At 41.0% G+C, this 24,450-nt stretch overlaps 1 protein-coding gene across 2 annotated transcripts in view; it reads left to right on the top strand.

Annotated features, from left to right (window-relative positions):
• LOC116946999 (uncharacterized) overlaps positions 1-6,513 on the top strand; it is a 51,856-nt gene extending 45,343 nt beyond the window's left edge. For both annotated transcript variants that reach the window (XM_076070190.1, XM_032962336.2), the window contains 6 exons: positions 36-211; positions 1,106-1,274; positions 1,741-1,926; positions 2,312-2,361; positions 3,938-4,044; positions 4,884-6,513. In XM_076070190.1, the coding sequence (XP_075926305.1) occupies positions 36-211; positions 1,106-1,274; positions 1,741-1,926; positions 2,312-2,361; positions 3,938-4,044; positions 4,884-4,949 (754 nt within the window). In that variant the 3' untranslated portion in view covers positions 4,950-6,513. The remainder of the gene's footprint in view (positions 1-35; positions 212-1,105; positions 1,275-1,740; positions 1,927-2,311; positions 2,362-3,937; positions 4,045-4,883) is intronic.
• Positions 6,514-24,450: the final 17,937 nt, after the last annotated feature.

Genomic DNA, 24,450 nt, shown 5'->3' on the forward strand with positions numbered 1-24,450 from the left:
GTTCATTGATATGTTGCATTTTTTGCCTTTTTCAGCATAATAAATACAACCACGTACGTGAACAGCACAGCTAGATTCAATTACACAACGAGTGTCCAGGTCTTCTCCATTTATAACGGGTCTCTTGAGAAAAAAATGTATGCGTTATTCACTACAAATAAACGCATGTTCGAGGGCTTACAATTACTCAACATCACTGTGCAACAGATACGTAAGGATTCGTCACTTGTCACAACACAGTATTTTAAAACTTACGTATTTCTATTCTTGTTTTTTTCGGTAAAGTCACGTAGAAGGGAAACAATAAAATAATAAAAATATAAGAAAATTTTCTTGCTGTGGTTTTCACACCTGGTGATGATTGCTTGTGTTGCAGTCGAAACGTCGTGAGAATTTTATTGTTTTTTTATTTTTCTTATTTTATTGTTTCCCTTCTACGTGACTTTACCGAAAGGACCAAGAATATGAATCCCTGCAGTCACGAAAGCTTTAAATCAAAATTTACGTATTTCTCACAAGTAAACAGGTTACGCCTCCCTTCTGGCTTCAGGCTAATGATATGCCCTGTAGGACGTGTCGTATATTGATTGACTCTATTGGTTAAACTTATTTTATTCATTATATTTCCAATATATTATCATTATAATCATAGCCTGTATAACCATATGAGAGCCCACTGAGGCTACAAATGTATGTTTACAGGGGGTGCCTGGGTTAAAGGCATGAGTAGCAGCGCAAAATGCATCAGCACCTCCGAGTTCTCAATCAATGTCTGATTCGCGAAATATGCGTGAATTATTAATTGTTTGTATCATGAGTAACACAGGAAAACAACGATGATAACAATACAAGATGAAGACTTATCAAATCCTGTGCAAAAAGAATAATAATCAAAGTGTTTTGTTACACAGCATCCTTGCAATAGCAAGGTCAAATATTTATATATGTATAATCTATTCTGGATGTATATGCTTTAAATATATTTTGAAAAACCATTACATTCTTACTTTGCAAATAATGAATGCAAAAGGAATTGAGACGGTATACATTGTAACACAACAATGAAGGAGCTTGGTTTTAACTTTTGGAGGGAAATGTGTTACAGTTTCATTGGAGGAGCTGTTGAAGGCTGTGGTGTGCGAGACGGCATTGCCTGGATACCAGCCTTTCACCGATCCCAATGACGGCATCCGGTGTCAGTCCCCCTGTGCCAAGCAGAACAACTGCTTGAATGGGGGGAAGTGCGAAAGCACAGAGACTGGGCCAGTGTGCTTGTGAGTTTCACTGTGAAAAATGTTACTTCAATTGTGTATATCATTACATATTCCTAAACAGTAAGGAGAAAGCGCACAGATCCATCCTTGCAATGTCTTGCCCCAGCCACTGTTACAGGCAGCTCTAGAGAACCACTGTAAAAGGTGTTTGGACTCTTCTTCCACCCTGACAAAAAATATAATGTATCTGACAGCTGAATATAAAAAAAATTAAAAGGTTTAATGTTCGTCAATAACACTGTCTTAAAACAAACAAAACATTTAACATCATCACCAAATAATGTGTTTCATATAAAAATATAGTTTTGTTGTGCACAAAACTAAATGTTTTAATGCTAGTGGAGTGGTACACATAAAGTGGTACACATCTTAATTTTCTTGAAACAATGTCCCAAAAGAATTATAAACAACGTGTAATCGTGTCAATATGCGCATTTTACTCATGCCGCTTACTTCATTTCTTTAGCTGCAACCAAGATGGTATTTACCATTATACTGGGACCAGATGTGAAAACCTGACTATCACATCACCAGCCTTTTTTGGGATCTTGTTCGGAAGCCTGGGCGGCCTGCTCCTCATCTTAATAGCCATCATTGTGTTCTGGAGACATCGAGTTTCTGGATCCTACAAGATGTTTAAAAGTGGAAACAGGTTTGTATAAATGGTTATTTCAACTGAATTTCTGAATGCGTGGTGGAAACGCAAATACAACACAATTTTAATGCGCACAATTTTCACTCAACTCTCAGAGAGAATGATTCAGAGCGAGAGTATATTTAATATACTGTAAAGTAATAATAATGTACAGCTCTTTGTTTGGATGAGACATCCATACTTTACCCTGCTGGTTTGTGCTGTTTGGTGAGGGAAGCATAAACCAGGCTTGCCCCCCCCCCCCCCGCCTTTGCGAGACGTGACATGGTCAGGCTCATGCAACGTGACATTCTTGTAGGAAACACAATTATTAATATGAACAGGTGACACAATTCTGGATAAAACAAGCGTTTTTAAACTATTGTCATGTTTTTTCATGTAGTGATTTTGGAGACGAGGAGAGTAGTGAAGGGAAACTCCCCTACTTCAAATGTAAGTAAATCAAATCTAAATTAATTTGTTGTTCATTCTGTTTTCTAAAATATATGTAATAGTGCTTGAGATAACATATATGCTTTCCTTTGCAATAAATGGTCAATTGCTAGGGCTAGATCAGTCCTCACCGTAGGGCACGTTTCTGCGTTAACGTTTTAATTTGTATTCAAAATCGATTTTTTTTTTAACTGCGGGAGACACACCGTGGTAGATTGCGGGAACTGGAGTTTGAAAGAGTGGTGCAATTAATGCAATTCCACCAAACCAAGTTTTTTCAGGGGTCCACATAACCTTGCACTGGGTATAAAGGTGAGAAATCCCTCACCATGGAGTGCTACGTCACTGATTCTCCCTAATTGGTGAAATGATTTGAAATCAAAGTGTCTCCCTGTATGCAGTCTCAAAATAAAATAATTACATTGTACCCATTTCACCATTGTGGAAATGAAGGCAAACTGCGGTATAATATCCAATTTTGTAAACGGTGTGACTTTCAACATGATTTTAAATTGTCTCAGAACAATGTTATAATTAACTTTGCCATAATGTTATATAATTTTCTAAACCAATATTCTATATAAAGACTGCTTTTATAAATTATATTACACCTCCAAGCACCTGACCAAACCACATAGAGTAGCTGGTTCAATTTCCAAATCGGTGGGCCACATTGTAATATTTGTAAAAGCGACATGTCTTAAGATAGTAAAATTTATGCCACGGCCAATAGTATTTTAATGTTGTGTACACTTATTTCTTTATATCTGTGTCGATTATATTCGTGTTATGCTTGTGAACAACAACATTCTACAATCGTTAAAATGCATCTGGGCTCTCAATCTCTCCTACTCCGAACCTGTTCCCCCTCTCCTTGTGCACAATCCACCGTTTCCGCTCCTTTTCACTACTTGCCCCCTTGCACTGGAACAAACTTCCTCTCCACATTAAGCAAACATCCTCCCTCTCTCGTTTGCGCTCCTCCCCCAGACGCACCTTGTCACCATTGCCCCATCCTTCCTTCCATCCCTAGGTACCCCCGTAAATCCAGTAACCAATAAACCTCCCTCCCCATACTCCATCCCTATCCACCATATCACTTTTAGCTACCCTCATTATACCACTCATAACCCTTGTAAAGCGCTTTGGATAAAGGCGCTGTATAAATATAAGATACGACTGAGAACATTAGCTTGCAAAAGTGTATTTAAATATACCTCCTTTTGTTCACTCTTTGTGAAGTCATTGCTGTTTACCTCACTGTGTATTTGCCATTCCTTATCCTCACTTTCTCTGTCTTTCCTTGTCTCTTCTCCCTTCCCTCTGCTATTCTTTATTTTCTTAGTTTGCAAATAGGGGCTCCTTTATTGCCACTCCATTGTATCAGTCGTGTTCATCCCATGAATCCGAGTTCTGTTTTTTTCTATTTGTGTTGTTAAATATGTAATGTTTGTTTTATAACTGGACCTCCATCAAATATAAAGTAAAACAAGTTTTTTTGTGCTGCATCCTAGCCAGTTCAGTATGGGAAGTGTTAAAAAAGTGACGGATTATTTTGTTGTATTCATATTTTCAGCATGGAGAACACAAAGTGGTATCGAAGACAGCCAGTCAAGCAGCAATCTTTCTCATATAATTCCCTCAAACTGGAGCCCAGTGCTTTACAATATTAGCAATACTAAGGTGAGATAAGCCACAATATGTTACATAGTTCATACAGATAAAAGTAATATTCTATAATAATGCATTGAGATAATTTTTCATCCACTACACAGGATGATTAAAAGTTGTTCTTTATGAACTTGCAGCTACACTGCTTTAATAATCGCTGAAAATGCCAAGCACTGATTCATATGGCTTAGCTTTCTTTACATACTGTGATATTTGTGTTCAACATTTTTTTATTGCGATGCGGTTGCATCATAATATGGTTAAAGAGAGGTAATCCTGTACAGCTCTCAAAACTTACAAGTCAATACAAAACATACGGTTTGACATGACTTTCGTGAAGGGAGTAATTATGGAGAAATGTGAATGTGTATATTAAGTTTGTGCTGAAAGCTACCATTTTGAATTTAATTCTGTGAAGCTGAAGCTAAAACAGAAATACATATTTTGAAACCATACTTTCATAATAAATCCAAATGTTCTACTTAATAACGTTTTTGTGGTTAGATTGTGTAAATATAAATGTTCTTCTTGCATCAATGAAAGATACTGTGGCCCAGGTCCAAGTCCCTAATGAAGCAGGTTATTACGTCACCTTGGCAATTTAACCCATTGTTAGTTATGCTTTGGCACACTTTAGAGTTTAGATGTAAAGAGACATTCTCTATCATGTGAACTGGACCATACATATAGGAATTCAAGTCTCCAAATACAAATAAAGTTCTAGTGTATTTTTCATTACATATGTGGCACTTTACATCGCTGTAGTCACATGGAAAATTAACTTTATATGAATGCGTTTCTTATTTATAGCTTAATAAATGATACACATTTTATGTCCTTTTTTACAACAGATGACACTTCCAAGACCATCACTTATGGAAAAAAGTGAATCGGATACATCGAAAGAGAAATTATAAAGAAGATATACGTTTTAAAGTGTGCTTTAATGGAAAAAAATGTCTCATGAATTTAAATATATTAACACGTGCAGTCAGTACATATTACAGTTTATGAAATAGACTCGGTATCTGTAGTCCATCGTCACTAGCATGGTACTAACCGATGGGGATTAATGTTTTACCACCACATTAAAAAATTATTTATGATATCAATATGGACAAGTGCATATATAATTTGATTGCACAACCTAATATTTTGCATACAATATTAATGTCAGAAGCTTGCCGCACGCCTGACATCTGTATACCTTGTTCTCAGAAAACGCTTATGGAAATAGATAATTCCAATAATGAGATGCCAATTTTGATATATATATTTTTTATGGTGATGGGTTCTAAACGTTACATATATTAACTGAAGAGAGGTTCTCGAGAGCTTCCTCTAATTGAGGTCCAGCAGTGGTTTGAGGAAAACATTGCATGGTTGCACCATTACCTTTTAGATATTTAAAGACACATTTATTGCACTATGTTATAACTATACAGTTGAATAAGCAATTGGTTGACACATTTGCCCTGGGGTTTAAGGTTTGCAGGTTCAAATCGAATCTCAGCTACAATAATGGCAATGTTGAGCAGACTAAATAAAGCAATTTTAAAATAGGTTGATATAAAAGATCCCACCAATATACAATTTGCATTCGCAGGTCACAGGTACAAGTAATATATTCCATCAGACACGAAATATATACATTGCTGCTTTCCGAATTATTGACGCCATTGTCTTAAGCTGGTTACGTTTGGACTAACACGAATGGAAAGACAATAGATAAGGCGGAGAGAAAGCATAAACCTCAAGTAATCATCAGCAGCATGCATGTTCTATCCACTGCTGAATGAAGGCCTCTCTTTGCCGCTACCATTTCCCACAGTTCCCCGATGCCACAATCCATGCCACTCATGCACGTGAGCCAATCTCATCACTCACGCAGTAGTGAACAGATCATGACTTCATAATGGTGACGATTTTACAGGATACTATATGTATCCGTGCCTAAAAATATTCTGTTTCACATGGATAGCATATAAAAATTGCATACATTGTGGAGACCAGGATTCCTTTTGATAACTGCAGTAAGTGCCTGAGTATTTTCTTGTTCTAAATAACGTGTCATATTGTGTTAATGTTTATATTTATGTCAGTGTAATAACATGCATGTATTTCTCTTACAACACACCTCTCACTTTGAAATGTTCCATATAGGATTTATTCGTATTGTATACATTCTTAAACTCTATAAAACGTAACAACCACAACTTCAAATAAATATTCTGAAAGCGCGGCCTCTCCACTTAACAATTTATGATAAGCTTACACAAATACACACACGGAAATGGACAACATTACATATCTTGCAACTTAATGTTTTTTAAAGAAAATTACACAACACACACATTATCACGTCAGCAAATTAAACTTTACTTTCAAAATGTGGCATCCATTATTGTGATAATTTTTTTAAACATCTATTTCAGTCATGTGATTCTTGTATAATTATAATAATAAAATTATTGGATTCTGCTGGCTGTTTCTGAATGTATTGCTTTTAACATAACTGAGTTCTACTGATCGTATCTGAATTCGTATTCACAACATACATTTCGCCCAGATGACGGTATTAGTTGTGTTTAAGGTAACACGAAAACTTGTGATAGGTGGGCTACAGCGGAAAGGCTACAGTTCATTTGAGACCCAACCATTGCGCCTCCTGGTTTTGACATTCCTCGAAAACACTTGTAACCATCAACCGCATCATAACATTAGGTTGATGAGTACTGAAAGGAAAATTCATGGCACATAAGTGCAATTGTGGCCATGCAACCCAAACTATGGACCATGTAGTAAACCACTGTAGTCTGCGCTCGTTCAATGGAGGAATAGCAAAACTACACGAACTCTCTATCCTGAAACCCTCTCGCGGTTAGCAGCAGACATTGGCATCTAGTGGCATCTAGCTCAACATACTGCTGCCAAGTGCAAGAATAGAAACATAACTGAGTGCATTTCATACACGGTGTAAAACGTAAAACGTGACTGCTCTATTGGTAGAAAAATGTAATACTGTAATGGAATATTTTTTTAAGTCTCCAAACTGCACAAAAAGTCTAATGTTTTGATAGCGAAACGTGGTATGCCCGTGTGATTCTAACATGGATAAGCTCCAAAGAAAATGTTTGCAATACATGGGTGCATTGATTTGTTCCAAGTGGCAATACGTTCACCCAGTTGAGGTGTGAAGACATGATGTATTCCAAAAGCAAGTTCACTGCAAAATGTGCAGATTTAAAGTAAATTAACTGCTTATATCAAGCATTATTTGTAGAAACAAATGCGAACTTAGATTTTTGTGTGTCACATAAACACAATTGTTCTTTTTCACTGACATTTGTAAGAGTTGACATTTCAAAGTATAGCGTAATAATAATATACCTCAATATTAAAACAGTCGTGTTTTTGTTCTGTGCCACAGCACAGTTATCGCACGACTACTGCAGTTGTATTGAGTTGAGTTTTATTGCTATTATTTCCAAGAGGTGCCTCTCGTTCAACATTATAGTACACTTTTAAAGTGATTAAATTACATAGCAATCTAAATGTGTATTAAAGAAATTTCTACCCAACATTTGCACTGTTTTTTTGCTCCATTATGTGCCTAAACGAACTGAACTTTTCAGGCAATTTCACATGCAATTCACACATGATTGGGTTACTCCCTAAAATAGAGGCTTCTTTCACAGTGAAATGTGATCGCTTCTTTCGCTCATTCTGTACCACGACATTCAGTATTTAATTCAAGAAGCAGAACGCCTCTTTTAATTTCCACATTTTGTAAAAAATTACTTTGATAGCAACAAAAAAATCTCAATCACAGCGCAAAACAGTATTGTATTACCAGGGCCCATGTTTTTCGCTAAACACATGCTACATTACTAACTGTCGTTTGTGCACCTTGTGCAAAGAAGGTACATTTACGGGGCTCTGTGCACATTGTGAAACAGCCTTTCCCCAAGAAAATTGCGTCAGATCAATTTCCGTGGGAAACGGTTGTGCAATTGTTCACACATTTCGCTACGATTCCTAAAGCGGCCAGGTGCCGTCATCATCAAGGGCAATTGCAGTACCTATCCTGGGGTGACCCAGTCCTAAAATTTGACTCAGTATTAAATTATTCAGTGATAGACTGTGTAAATATAAGTAATGGGGGAGTCGAAGACAGTGGTCCATTGTGACGGCCACTCTTCATCCTAGGTACCGACCAATACTATGCTCTAGTTGCTGCTCGCTAACTTCAGTTGCCAGTCCAGTTTGTGTAAGTCAAATGGGGATTTTTGACTTTTTGTGAAGTTTAATTTCCTTAGATGAAGAGCATTTTCCAATAAGTTGCAAGTAGTAATGGGGTAATGATCACCATTTCGAGAGCAAAAGAGTGAATGACCTTGCATGAATTAAGAATACAAAAACTAAGTTTTTCTTGGCGTCCAATCTTTATGCATTTATATTTTTATGAATTTAGATCATATAGCCATGTTTAGCGGTAATGGATAAGGAACAAAATATATGCATTCATTAAATACCCATTGACAATGTATTTGAATCCAGTGCATATGTGGTTATAATAAACTAACTGCAGTAGTGTGTTGATTTAGGTCATTTAGCAGTAGAAAGAATAATTACATAACCTCTCCATATATCCATAAAATAAATGCATGCTTATATAATCCACCAGTTAAAATCTTTTTTTCACGTGAAAAGACGGATGTGTGAAGGAGACATTGCTTGTTTAATGTATTTATATTCTCCAAAACAACGATGATAATTAATTTAACTGAAGTAGTAGTAGTTGACAGAATATAATTATAAACCATAGACTAAACTAATGCTTATTCATTAATAAATACTGCCATTGTTTGTCTGGTCAAACACGGTAGAGCGAGACCTACATTGATATAGTTTGTCGTTATATATTTAAACAATGAGTATGTTGACTTTTCTCAAGTGCCACTCAAATGATTTCACAAAGTCTACTCAACTTCAGTTACATTCCATAAATGCCAACACGTGACTTATCAAACACGTCCCATACGGGGCATGCAAGGTATTGTTCACACGTGCGCGGCTGTCGCAATGCCAAGAGCAAATTCGGAATGCGTCCTTTGCGTCTTGGTTTTAGTGTGTTATAGCTTTGGTCTCGCATTGTTTGCTTGCGGGTTTTTGCGTTGAGAGTGGAAGCTTCTCCTGCGGTCACTGCATTGAATAGTTAACAAAAAAAAGCTTTCAGCTCCATTTTACAAATACGACAAATATAACTGAAATTGTATACGAGCCCTGCCTGTATGTATTGCATTGTTCGTTTGGTCGCTACGATCTGTGAGATAGGTTACTAAAGGTATGTGAGAACCTTCCCTTTAGAAGTACTTGTAACAATGCAATACCTGCTCATGGCTGACATTATTAATATTTAGTTTGGAATACCGGTATTTGAGGTTGTTTTACCGTGGCTACGTTACGTCTCATTCGCGATTTATTTTTACATTCCATGAGTAAAAGGCAACTCAGCAACACCCACTGCATCATAAACAAGGTTGCTTGTTTCACTTTTCAATGCAGGGAGAATAGCTTATTTATTATTAACCATTATCTTATTTGTATTCAATCATGTATTTTTCTCTTCATTGGTCAAATAGGAGCAGTGGTAGAGCACTTGGCTCATACCCAGAAGATTGTGAGCCATGTTGGATTGAGGCCTTCCGAAACTCTGCCATTGTAGATATTTGTCCATAGTTCACTATGCTGGGAGGGCTGAGGATGAGTTCAGACATCATTCGCCACTGAAGTTAGCCACAGCCAGGAATGGAACTCAGGTTGTTTGGTTTATAAGCACAGTGCCCAGAACACTCTAACACTGGGTTCACCTGTGTGGGAAGGCCTCGATCCAACAGTTGACTTAACAAAGGGGTTCGACATTACTTTTACCATGTCGTGTTCTTGTGTCCAGAAAAAAACGCGTGGTTGGATGTGTCGGTTGTGTCTCTGCAAGCACTCTTGTTTCAATTTAACACGTAGGTTTTAAAACACACAATGGCCTGCTTCTAAAAACATGACATTGTGCTTAGCATGTTTTTACAGCAGATGACGTACCTGAGTAGCACGCTGCTGCTTCATGAACATTCTTCTGCGTGAGCTAAACTGTCAACCCCAGCAGCCGTCTTCTCTCTCACCTAAAGACGGTTGCTGCTTGTGTGGCGATCGAAACGTCGTGATCTAGTATTTTTTCTACCTACGTGACTTTTCCGAAAGAACTGAAGCGTATGAATTCCTGCAGTCACGAATGCTTCAAATCAACCCCATGCAAGCACATTTACAACAAAATAGAGTGTTTTGGGTTAGATCGCGTAAATATAAATGTGTTCATAAGGCTATCCACATATACAAACAAGGAGACAATTTCAACCGAGAAGATGGATTCTGGCTTAGCAATCATTGGAAGGATTTGATAAACCATTTCGGGTCTTAATTGTTCACGCTTACGGTGGCTTTCAGACCGCATCCATTATTTTCGTCTCCCCCCTCCTCTTTTCCGAACATAGATGGACTCGTCCATCTGAATAACTGCAAAACCGCTCTCCGTGGTGCTAACGTTAAAAAAACGCCACTTTTTTCAAAATTTCTTGCTGTGGTTTTCACACCTGATGATGATTGCTTGTGTTGCAGTCGAAACGTCGTGAGAATTTTATTGTTTTATATTTTTATTATTTTATTGCTTCCCTTCTACGTGACTTTACCGAAAGAACCAAGAATATGAATCCCTGCAGTCACGAAAGCTTTAAATAAAAAATATAAATGTGTCGTTAAACCCACCATCACCCGACAGCCAATTAGTAAGGTTTGCCACGTCAACAAAACATGCCAATTCGTTCCTAGTTCAGCACACCGGTGTGTTGGAGAGTAAACCCACAACATCTACAATTCGAGTACGTTTTGCCGGTGATTGCAACCAGCATCATCAGGCGACAGCCATAGTTATGGAGAAATCCCCCTGCTTCAGTCTTAGAGGGATAAATGTTATGTCGTCACCTGTGACCCAATCAGGTGCGAAGACCAGAGGGGTGGGGGCAATTAAGGTATGTATATAAATAACAATGTATGCATACATGTAAATTACAAAAAATGCATTAACCCCCCCCCCAGTGACAACTTACTAATTTATTGTGTCGGGTGGTGGTGGGTTTAACGACACATTTATATCTAACCCAAAAAAACCTCTTATGGATATTGGTCGCGAAAGACTGTGTTTAACTGACATTTACTGCTATACAATAATATCTTAATGCCTGAATTACAATACAACTTTAGCAAACTGTAAGTTTAAAATGTCCATCTTTTAGTCGCAGGTACAGAGTATCTAGGAAAGCATGTCAAACGGCCATGGGAACCAATGATGGCTATCAATTGGCAACACTTCATTACTGATGCGTCCTGTCCGAAAGTTGTATGGGCAGCTTCTCACCTGACTCGTACATTGCCACACCTAAGTTTACTTAAAACCCTTTCATGTAAGAACGATTAAAAGCGAAAGCCAACACTGTTTTTGGTTTGCGATGTTACATTAAGGAACTCCACCCCACACGACCTCAATAATGTTGGGATTTTTGTTTCTTCATATTAATTACAACATTCTGATCGCGTCTGTGAGAGTGGCCACAGAGCTTCCACCAGCAGCTGCCCTCTCGACTTTACCCAGAGTTTATGCCGTCGGTAGTCATGCTGCCCAACACCAGAGTACTAAACCGAACAGATTTCCGGCATATGGACCAGACTAAAGGCATCACGGTAGAGACACGTTCACTCCGGCTGAAATGTCAACAAATCATAGCAGTCCACCACAGAAATGCATTCGGGGAGTTAAGTGGTTCAGTACTAAAACAGCATAAGCCAGTTACCATCACTTCATGTACACTTACCTACTTCCTCATTTGTACAGAGATATTCTTTGCGCATTCCACTTTTAGAATTACCGATAAGTTGACCTTTTCGAACTAAAGCTGTGCAAGCTGGGGGAGAATGCTTATTTTACGCAAAGCATGCTGTAAAAACACTTGTAAGACAATTTATTTGTGGTGGTGCAGTGCAGCTGTCTATATCTGGAAAGAAAATTGTGATCCTACCCAAAACTAGCTGTCACGTTTTTATGAATCTCAAATACATTTTACATGTCACTATGGTTTAAATATGTGTGATAATAAAACAATACTTCTACAGCTGTTCTGTAGATTTCACAATTGCACATCTATAGTAATATGTAGAGATTTGTGAGAAGAGTGGCTTATGTACATTCTATATCTTCGAGGGCTAGGTATTGAAATTTTACATTTTTGTACGGACTATACTATGGAATACATTATAGATGACTGGAGGTCCATTCTATACTTATAACTAAAATAATCCAAATAACTAAATATATTAAAATTTTGATTTAAAGCTTTCATGACTGCAGGGATTCATATTCTTGGTTCATTCGGTAAAGTCACGTAGAAGGGAAACAATACAATTATCACGACGTTTCGACTGCAACACAAGCGATCATCATCAGGTGTGAAAACCACAGCAAGAAAATTTGGAAAAGTGGCGCTTTTTTTCAAATGTATGTTGGTAAAACAATTACGCATTGAAAATTACATTATGGCTGATGAAGAAGTGAGAGGACAACAGCCAATCTTGGGTTGCCAGCTGTCAGTATTTGACCCAGTTAGTCTGGGAATTGGGTTTTGGGTTCGGGTGGCAGGACTTCATTGGTCCCGAGATTTTGTGATATTGTGTTAAACTGCATTCCAGTATAATGCACTGAATTGATAGACCTAGGCTGATTGATAAACATGCCTGAGTTTGGTCTTTGAAACCGATGGAACAGATGGAAACCTGACTGCTAGATCAGGGGTTGGCAACCAAAATAACAAGAGCTATTTTTTTCGAATTAGATTAACCAAAAAAACCCCCAATATTTCAAGAGCCGCACAATGCACGTGAATACAAGACTGTGGTTCCTAATAAATGTCACGAAGCAGTCCCTTAAAGAGCTGCCCTTGGCTCCGGAGCTGCAGGTTTTTGCCGACCTCTGTGGAAGATTCAACCGGTCCACAGTCAACACCTGAACATCAACGCATAGGCCTGGATTCCCGTTAGTTTGGCGCTCACGCCAGTTGCTGGCAATTTTTATCTGTGCACAGATTTCACCACCAGAGTGCGCTCTTGTCGCTTGTCCATGACAAGCACTCCAATCTGCTCTCATCCACTTATCTCAAGTAAAAACATATTCCGCCTTCAATAACCGTCTCAATAAACATGGAACACTGGGCTAACATTGGTCCAGCTACATTGTTGCATGATTATTGGGTGTCCTTCGTATATTGTCCTAATGGACATCTCAGATACTTCATATTCTGCTTTGACTGGCTCAGTAGATTGGGGTGGTGTGGGCAGAAACACGCCCGGCCGCCTTTGTCTCCTCAGATTTGATGCTGAGTAAACCTAGAGGAGGCCCAAGACCAGCCTAGATAATCATCACTGGTGCTGGTCGTGAGCGTGAATCGAACTGTTTCCGGGTTCGTAGCACAGCACGATAACAATTCGACTACCGTTCCCCACATATATAACCCATACAGTACTGGATAACACAACAGTCGCCCATAATAAAGGTTTTTGGGTTAGATCGCGTTTATTTATAAATGTGTCGTAACCCTCCACCACCCGACACGGCCAATCAGCAAAAAAAGTGTCACGTTGACAAAAGACAAATAATTCACTACTTTAGCCCACCGGTGTGTTGAAGAGTGAATCCACATTTACAGTTTGAGTACGACGTTTCGCTGGTAAATACATCCAGCATCGTCGGGCAATTCGGCAGAATGGTAAAGCCCTCGCTTGCTCCCGGTTTTATATAGAGCAGCAGGGTGACGTCATCACTTAACTCATATCAGGTGCATGATTAGAGGCGGAGGGGGGGTATTGTAATTATATAATCGATTAGTAATCAGTCATTGGTTATGATTAGTAATGAGTTGTAGATTAGTAATTATTTAAATCAAAATGTAATGTGTATTATTTAATAATACGCTTCCAGGCCGCACTAAGCCGGTAGCTGTCAGAGCGATTAAAGTTATTCTTGTTCCTCTCAATTTCAATGGATTCTCTAATTAGTCTTTGCCAGTAATAATTAGTCTTACACACCACTGCAACATTGTCAAAATCAATTGAGTGTCCTTGTTGACAAGCATGTTCTGCCACTGCCGACAGTTGTGTTTGAGATAATTTAATATTTCTCAGATGTTCTTTTAGTCTTATGCTGATGTTACGTCCCGTCTGCCCAATGTAGCAGCTGCCACATGAACAATTAATCCGATATACACCTTCCGTTGATAGTTTAGGTAATGCGTCTTTAGTGCAAGATACTAGTTTTTGAATTTTGTGTACTGTACCAAATTTTACTGTAATGTTTTGCTTTTGCAAAACACGGGCTAATTTGTCAGTTACTCCTGAGATATATGGAATTTTTTATTGTTTTAACAATCTGGTCGCTTTCAGCAGTATTGCTTTGCGATCGTGATTTGGCATTCAGTGCTGTTAATTTGAGCATGATTGTAGCCATTCTGTCGTAGTGCGTCTTTAACGTGTTTAATCTCTCTCACTAGACTCTCACCATCTGACACTGTTTTAGCCCGATGTATGAGCGTATTGATAAGAGAGGATTTCTGAGCTGGATGATGATGTGATTCTGCATTCAGATAGGCATCAGTGTGCATTTGCTTTCTGTAAACGCTGTGTTATTTTACCGTTTAGGCCATGTCCAAGCAAAATATCTAGGAATGGGAGTGTGTTATTCACCTCCATTTCCATGGTGAACTGGATGGCCGGGTTTTGTGCATTGAGATGATTTAAAAAATCATTAAGTGTATCTTTACCATGTGGCCAGACAACCAAAGTGTCATCCACATACCTAAACCAAAAGGATGGTTTTAATGTGCTCGAGGCAAGTGCTCTTATTTCAAAGTTTTCCATGTACAAATTTGCTATAGCAGGGGATAAAGGAGAACCCATTGCTGCTCCTTCCTTTTGTTTAAAGAAATCCCCTCTCCATAAGAAGTAAGTGTTATTTAAACAATGGCCAGCAAGTTTCGGAATAACTTTTGGTAAACCGGTATTCTTTACTAGTGTATCAAGTAATTTAAGCGATTCGTCCACTGGAACCTTAGTGAATAGAGAAATCACATCAAAACTTACCAGAATATCATCAGGAGTAAGTTTAATATCTTTAATCACATTCACAAGATCACTGCACCTGATATGAGTTAAGTGATGACGTCACTCTGCTGCTCTATATAAAACCGGGAGCAAGCGAGGGCTTTACCATTCTGGCGAATTGCCCGATGATGCTGGATGTATTTACCAGCGAAACGTCGTACTCAAACTGTAAATGTGGATTCACTCTTCAACACACCGGTGGGCTAAAGTAGTGAATTATTTGTCTTTTGTCAACGTGACACTTTTTTTGCTGATTGGCCGTGTCGGGTGGTGGATGGTTACGACACATTTATAAATAAACGCGATCTAACCCAAAAACCTTTATTATGAATAATATTGGTCACGAAAGCCTACGTGTTAAACTGACAACAGTCGCCATTCACCACAAAGTGGCGGTGACGTCACCACCGCGCCTGTGCCAGGCTAGGTTCACTTTGAGGCCACGTGAAGTGTCGAAGGCTTGCTGACGGGTGATGGGTCAGACCCAGGTTCCATGGGTTGACTGACTGAGATGACTGAGAGATGGACCAGCAGTGCCCCCTACTGTGCCAACTTGCTGCGTTTTATCTGCCCTGCGCTCCGCTCGTTGTTGTGAACGTCGCTCCTCTGCCTTCCGTTGTTGCTGGAGGGCGACTGCCTCCAACGGCTCAGTAGCAGCAGCATCCTTCACGAGCCTCCTCCATTGAGGCCTATCTTAACACCTGTCTCGGCCTCGCTGTGCGCTGCGTTGCACCACTATCCGAGTAGATAACCTCGCATTCAATAAATCTTCAGAGCCAGGATGAGCATCCGACTCCAAACGTATTTCATGAATTGAACGAGGTAAAACTGATGGAAAAACACAACACAAGTACAGCATCTCTTAATAATCGGAAATATCAATACAATGAATGAACACTACAGCATCATAACATTGTCTTCGATAACATGAAACTCAACAATAGATCCGGGATGGTCCAGGCACCTACATTAGTACTAAATAGCTATACATGAGAATAAGCTACTGTGTTAAATAAGGGCACATCGTGTAATCACCATGCTGCAGTCTAAATGTACAGCACTAAACATAACACTGAACTGTGGATGAGATATTTCGTCATCCTTGCTCTCAAGATCGTAATAAGGTTACATGGGTACAAGTCTGACTTGACATTCAATTACAAGTAACATTCACAATAAGGTAAGTGGCAGGCTTCATTGTTAACTAGGCCTCATATTTATCATAACAATTTAACAGCATTATAAAGGCATTTTGCATCATTATAACGGTCATTCTAACATTAAAACAGCATCCCCAGTATTATAAGAACATAAACGAACTTACAGACAATGCTTCTTAAAGTCCCACAATGAACAGATGCACCTGTGGTCACCGAGACGTTATTTGTGCCTCCATTTTGTACCCTGTGTAATGGCTGACACCCGCGTGGTTGAGAGGGAATCTTAAATCGTAACTTCCTGGTCACGTGACCAAACTCAACCTCAAAACCGGAAATTCCTGTTTACACACACCCCCCACATCTGCTGTGAGGCAAAACACCTGCCGTGAGGCAGAACAACACCGCTGCTACCAGTCGTCAGCAAGCCCATTAAGATCCACATCCTCCCGTACTGCATCAGCTCCATCTCTTCTCCATCCCATTTCGTGTCCGTTTAGCCCCCTATATGCGGCCAAACAGAAGCATATTGGGCATGCGGTGGCTGGGCATGCGGGCAAAATGACCCAGCCAACACAGCCTTGCCCGCCCTAGGGGTTCACTGATGGGAATGTGTCCAAATCTGGACATATAATACACACACATATGTATACCGTACAAGCGCGCAGACACAGGTGTGAAAAAAATAAAGAATAGGTTTTACCTTTTCTGGCAATAAAACAAGAGGTGTTAAGATGTTCAAACACCAAACATAAACCTTTTGCAAGGAATTTCGTCTGCATTAACCACATGTACTTGTCGTGAACATGGAAACAAAACATGCTCTGATAATATAAAGGGTAAAACCTATTCTTATGTTTTCATACTAAGACACAGGTCTCGCTGTTGTTGCCTTCTAAATCGTTGGGCCAAGTGTGCACTGCTCTGTGAACCCAACAGCTTGAGTTTCACTCTAGCTTCAGTAGCAAGCGGTGTCTAAACCTGTCAGGTTTCCCCTTCACGGTCAACTTGTCATTTGTTAAGGCTTGCAAAAAGCAGTGCCATCTCTTGGGAAGCAAGGAGTGAGCTTTGTGAGAATTGATGTTGGCCAGCAGATGGCAGTAGAGTGAGCTGAGCTTTAAATGGTCAGCTGAAAGGGTAAAACCTATTCTCATACTTTGATACCGACAAGAAAGGTCCCATGTTGTAGCTGCTCACCCCAAACTATTAATGCACTGATAGTGCATTGTCTTTGTGCTGTTCGCCTTTTGGCGTTCTCTTGTCTACCACTGGTTGAGACTAGGCCCTAAAGAAAGCTGTCTCTGGTGTTACCCAGCCTCGGGGCTTCAGTAGCTTGCCCCAAACACAGCGCTCTACAAGTGTTGTGTAAAGGCGCTGCATTCCCGGGACCTGGTCGACCTACCGGACACAAAATGGAGAGACCGTTTCTCCCCCATCATTGCACCGCCCCTCAGTGGAAACAAATGTACAAGTCTCCCGTAGCCAAACGCTGCGGTGACCTCCGGTGGAGGTTGGCACACTGCACGTTGCCATCGGCCGTGTGGCTCAGCCGAATCTCGCCAGGGGTAACAGACTTGGTGCATCTCCTGCGGTGCCAGGGAGGATCTGCCCCACCAGTACTTACACTGCCAGCGGCTCAAACCAATGTTCCGCCTTTTGGGTGAAATCTTCAGGAAACTGGGGGTGCCCTTCTACAACAGCAGCTTCGTATATGGGGTGGTGTACAGAACGAGAAAAAAGATGCTGGAAAGTGACACTGACGGCTGCTCCGTGCTGCTTCCTGTGTTCAGGGGCCTGCTTAAGGCGCGGCTCCGGCTGGAGCACGCCACGTACCACACACATGTCGGTGATGTGCACGTCTTCTTCGAACGCTAGGGAGCCGTAAAAGCCCTCTGTACTCATATTCACCTTCTGAAGTGCTCGCTTGTCAACGTGGCGTGCGCTAATGACCACCACAACCACGTGACTTTTCTTTCATGTTGTGCGCGGCGCTTTTTAGCACCACAGCGCGTGGATTTGTAACGTTTATTTTAATTTGTTTGCTGGTGACTTTGTGTGTTTCATATCGAAATCGCCTCTAGTGCTTTTGCTGCTGGCGGCAATAAAAGTTGTTTAAAAGTCAAAGTCTGGTGTTACCCAATCAGTTTCAAAGACAATGCATATATTACCAGATCATATTTTTGTTTGCATGTTCACCATCAGTATTTGTGGTTAATGCAGACTTGATTCCTGTTTGAACATCTTAACACATGTTTTATTGCCAGAAAGGGGAAAACCTACTCTTATGGGTAGTTTAGCGGTTAGCGCTCTGTGCAACCAGTGACGATTTTCTAGCCTCCCCTAGGTCGACTAAGCCTCAAATGAGTACCTGGTGCGGTTTGTAAACATCGCCACTGGGGAGACAAAAGCAATCGGGCGTGGTGCTGGCCACCCTTGTGTGCCGTGCCGGTTTCATAGGTGTTCGCTAACAGCACTTGCCCCTACAGTCTGTTCAGGCTATACGGGGGATCTTTGTTTTTGTGTTCCCTCCAGCTGATAGCTCATTGGGCTTTTCCTGGTAAAACAGAAAGCGTTTATTTATTTTTAAGTGATTTGCTCACCTTTCCGATACTTTGCACAACAACAAATGTGTTTTTTGACATTGTACCGACTGGACGTTCGTGAAAAAGAGTTTTATAGTCCATCGGATTCCTCCAGCATGAATAAATATATTTTGATACGTAATCATTTGGTTTTTTTGCTCTTTCCCTCCACCCTGCGGTGTCCCGTAACTGCCGCCGGTGCCGACGATCTCAATGAGCCTCATCAGCTGAAATGACGTCTGAGTCTGGATAAATAAGCCTCTTGAAGTGACTTCAGAAATAGTTCTTGGCACTGCAAGCCGTGGAGCTCCAAACAATATGCAGGGTTCTTAAAAAAAATGGAAACACTTCTATGGGACTATCGTTTTTAATAGAAAAAGAACGGATAATACACTAACATGATAACAAATGTATGTTAATACTCTTTGGTTCTTTCGGTAAAGTCACGTAGGTATAAAATAAAATAAATCACGACGTTTCGGGTACAACACAAGCGTCCATCATCAGGTGGGAAAGCAACGTCGTGATTTATTTCATGTTATACCTACGTGACTTTACCGAAAGAACCAAAGAGTACTGATTCCTGCATTCACGAAAGCTTCAAATCATGTGTGTTAATAGCTTCAAAAAAATACAGTCTCCAATTCTTCGCCATCGTTGTCAACGCGTGCCTGGAATCTTCTCCAGGTGGTCTCCAGGCAGCACATTTGTTGTGGTGTTGTTGCAAATTCTTAGAAATGTAAAAAAAAATTAAGCACCCTGTAAGGAGTATGGCGTAGCCATTGATGCGACAGACTTGTGGGTGTCCAAGTGCTTTGTAAAAGCCTTCATGCTGCTGATTCTATTTCCAACATCCTTTCAGTCTTCTCCCCTCTTTCATTTCCCCTTTCTCTCTCCTTCTTAACTCCTTCTTCTCTACCACTCGTCTCACCTCTGGTTTCCTCCCACCCGCATCGACCATTCCACACAATCCTGAAATTCCTCACCTCCCTCTCACCCCCCTCTCTCTGGGATGTGCGTCCCATCCCACCTCGCGCTGCCTTCGCTCTTCTGCCTCTCATCGCAATCCTCTCCCCTCACCCCACAACCTCCTTCTCACCTCTCACCCGACCTCTCATCCACCTCCGGCCTCACCTCTTCTCCCTCTTTTTTTACGATCAGAGGAAACAAGAAGATACTCGGTGTAGTCGGCACTTTGCCTCGTTCATCATTTCGGGGTTTTTTTTGTTTTTTTAATGCTTTGCTTCATGTAACCCTCCTTTTTAAATGAAAGCTTTCACAATAGATTGCATGCTCTGCTCTCATTACCCCTTCCCTCTCTCTCTACTCCCTCTCTCTACCCCCCTCTCTCTCTACCCCCTCTCTCCTTACTCCATGTCTATGTTCCCCCTATGTTTTCGATGTAACATTTGTAATATATAACAAAAAAAATCCTGCCCTCTCTCTCCTGCTCTCTCCTGCTCTCTCCCCTGCTCTTTATTTTTTTTTACGATCAGAGGGAACAAGAAGATGCTCGGTGTAGTCGGCACTTTGCTTCGTTCATCATTTCGGTTTTTTTCAATGCTTTGCTTTATGTGCCCCCCCCCGCCCCCTTTTTAAATTAAAGATTTCACCTCCCTCTCTCTGCCTCTCCCTTCTCCCCATCTCTCATCTCCCGGTCTCTCTCTTTCTCCCCCTCATCCATCCCTCGTCCATTTCTCGCTCATCAGCAGCTCAGCTTTGGCCTCTTAGAGCCTCTCACTTCTCTCCTATCCTCAACCTCTCACCTATATCTCCCTTCTCTGCTAAATAGATGTCCACTCTCTTGTGCGGATCTTTGTGTGAGTTTGTGAGTCTTCATGTGAGTTTGCGGGTGTCCATGTGAATCTATGGGTCTCTATGTGGGTCTATCGGGTCGCTGTTTCTGTACAGTGTCGAGCTATAGATGAGGGTCGCATTTAGACGCTGTATGAATCCAAATTGAATTTCCTCATATTGCTGCTACTGCTGCTGACAGAGGCATCTCCACCACCTGCCACAGACTACTCGTTCGAGAACCTCAGCACTGGGCACACACCACCGCCACCACTAGCAAAGACAAATACCCCCGTGTAGCCTTAACAGACTGCAGGGGCAAGTGCTGTTAGCGACCACCTATGAAGGCTGGTACGGCACACGAGGGGGTGGATGGCCAGCACTACACCCGACCGCCTTTGTCTTCCTAGTGGTGATGTTTACACAATGCACCAGGTACTCATTTGAGGCTGAGTCGACTTAGGGGAGACCCAGGACCGGTTGAGATCATCGTCACTGATGTTGGCCATGAGCGGGAATCGAACTCGGGTCGCCGAGTTCATAGCGTGCGAGCCGCTACTACACCGCCACCACTACCACACGACCACCACCGCCACCACCACCACCACGACCACCACCACCACTACCGCCAAGCAGGCATCATGGATGCACATTGCCCACAGGGCTTCACTTATGGGCAACTCATTGCCAGCGCTGTTGCTCGGACGGGGCGGACGAGTCAAAGCGATCTGGGGAGATTGGAGGGCAGAGCAAGAAGGGTGACGTCGATGACATCTTAACTGGACGCAATTTAACAGACAGCGGAGAATGCCTAGCGGCACTTAGAGACGCAACAAGCAGAGCTGCTGATTGATTGGCACGCGAGGGCACGCGCGGAAGCCGCGGGCTCGTCTATTGTTTGACTGAGCGTCCCGACAGTTTTGTTCCTTCACCTGAAGAAGGCTTCTTGTGTTGTGGCCGAAACGTCGTGAGCATTTTATTGTCTTATTTAATTTTATTATTTTATTCTAATTCTACGTGACTTTACCGAAAGAACCAAAGAAGATGAATCCTTGCAGTCACGAAAGCTTTAAATCGAAATTTACTCCCACAATGTACGGTATTTTAAAATACGAATGATGTCTTACCGAAGCTATCAACAGAAGGTGTGTACCGGATTAATTGCACTTGTGGCACATGCTATGTTGGGCAGACAGGACAGCATGATTATGCTCAAGTTCTGTGCAAAATTAGTTAGTACTGGCCAAGACTAATGAGAGAATATATAGAAATTTAGAGAAATAAAAAATATTGTAAATGTTCCGATAGCTACAGACTCAGTGCTGCTTGGAAGCGAATAATCAAATAATACATTGTATAAATGCATGCCTATACAGGTCACCATATGTCAATTGGGATTACCTGTGAGCAGACAATAACTGGTACTGATATTTCAGTGCACAAAAACGACAGGATGTCCAAGACCAATGTGCATGCATAATGTACATTCATAATGTTCGTTGATTACCATATGAATAATCCAACCGGCCGTGGATAACCATTGTTATATATGCATTCATGAATCCCCCATGCCCCCCTCTAGCCTCCGCACGTGAAGGGCTCACAGGTGACGCCATCACATCTATCCCTTTAAGGAACGAAACAGGAGGATTTCTCCACAAATCTGGCTGTTGCCTGATGATGCCAGTTGTATTTATATGCCAAAAACGTCGTACTCAAATTGTTAGTCTTGTGGATTTACTCTTCAACACACACCGGTGTGCTGTACTAGTGAATATGCATGTTCTGTTTACGTGACAAACCTTACTTATTGGCTGTGTCAGGTGGTGGTGGGTTTAATGACACATTTATATTTACGTGATCTAACCCAAAAAAACCTGTGTTAGGGAAGGTTCTTGTTGGCAATAAAATCTGCAAACTCCCTTGCAGTTTGCATGTCTCTGGCTATTTGGTGGCAGAATGTTCATCAGAATAGGAAATTGGTTGATTGGTGTCAGTTTGAGTGCTCCGTTTATGATGAACATTGTGCTATTTAGTTGTGCATCTATGCAATTTAATGTAGGAGCTCCTGGACTATGATGGAGTACAATACTATGCCATTGACGAGATAAAATAAAGGGCAGCAGTTTGCAGCACATCAGCTGAGCTGCTCCGGGTCGTTTCTGCAAGTGTCTGCAGCAGGGCGATCCTTGATTTGGTCTTTTCACAAACCGTGGGGCTTGAAGATCAGGCTTCTATCCATTATGGGGGTTGACAATGAGAGAAAGTCTGGCAAGCACGGCACGTTCTATCAGCTTGGAGATGATGGACAAGAAGGATATTGGCCTATATCTGAAGGGTGAGTTTTTGCAGCTTCCCGGTTTAAAAATGGCAATAACTTTGGCTTGCTTCAATTCTGTCCGGAATTTGTCTGTCCCGTGTATGACTGTGAAGTTGTTTGCAAGCCATTGTTGTCCTATGTAGTCTGAGGTTTTTTAGGAACTTGGGACACAGTCTCGTTAGGAACCCGGTGCCTTGTTGGACGGTGTGGCCCTGAGGACCACTTCATCAATAGTGCATGTTCTGATTAGATCTGTTTCTTGCAGTCATTGACTCAAGGTGATGGCTAGTTGTTTCCGTACAAGGTGACTAATACGAACTTATGAAACCTCCCCGCGTGCTATAGTGAAGCAGTTCTGGCAATCAATAAATACATTTATTTCCATTTAATATCTCCAAATAATAACTACGTTTTATCTTCTTTGGTTCTTTCGGTAAAGTCACGTAGAATGATAATAAAATAATAAATTGATTAAATAAAATAACACAATAATATTATCATTCTACGTGACTTTACCGAAAGAACCAAAGAAGATGAATCATTGCAGTCACGAAAGCTTTAAATCGAAACTACGTTTTAATCTATCAGTCTGATAAACAGAATTTGGTTAAACGCACAACCTTTGCACTGCATTGTTTTTTTTTCTGTAGCTTATCAGCAGTGTCAGAGCTGTTAAAAAAATACTGCTGTCACCAGATTCTACTGATAAGTGTGCCCTCCCTGTAGATCACAGCTCATAATACCTCCCTGAGTGCTATCGTAGAACATTGCGAGTAATACATTTTACTTAATTCCATTCACTGATCATTCATCATGCATGCATCCATTCAACAGCCCTTTGTCAATCCACTGCTTGATCAAGGCCTCCACAAGCCTTGTGACTATACTTCACTGCAATGGTCAGGAAGGTTTGATGAAGCAACAGCTCCAAGCCTGGCTCAATGATCATATTAGTTGTGGTCAGGAATCTAACGTGTTGTCCTTTCATAGCACAGTGAGCTACCCCCCCCCCCCCGCAATAGTTCCACTGAAATACTTGATCAGCGTTGTTTTTTCAGTCTTGTGCTTGCACTGACAGCCCATGGTGTAGAGCAGTGCTGACTCAACTTGTTCTATTCCACGGGGCTTACACTTTTGAGCTCAATCTTAGCAGCCACACGGAACGAAAAGTTCACTGCGGGGCCCGGGTGGATGGGTAGATGAGTGGGAATGCGTTGTAGCTGAGATCGAATTCACGATACCTTGCTTACACTATGCGTGACACATTTTTGGCCAAATTTGAGTGTTATTCGTGTCTGTGTGTATCTCC

This window comes from Petromyzon marinus, chromosome 28, assembly GCF_048934315.1.
Source record: "Petromyzon marinus isolate PM22_M1 ecotype Great Lakes invasive population chromosome 28, UKy_Petmar_22M1.pri1.0, whole genome shotgun sequence".
Lineage (NCBI taxonomy): Eukaryota > Metazoa > Chordata > Hyperoartia > Petromyzontiformes > Petromyzontidae > Petromyzon > Petromyzon marinus.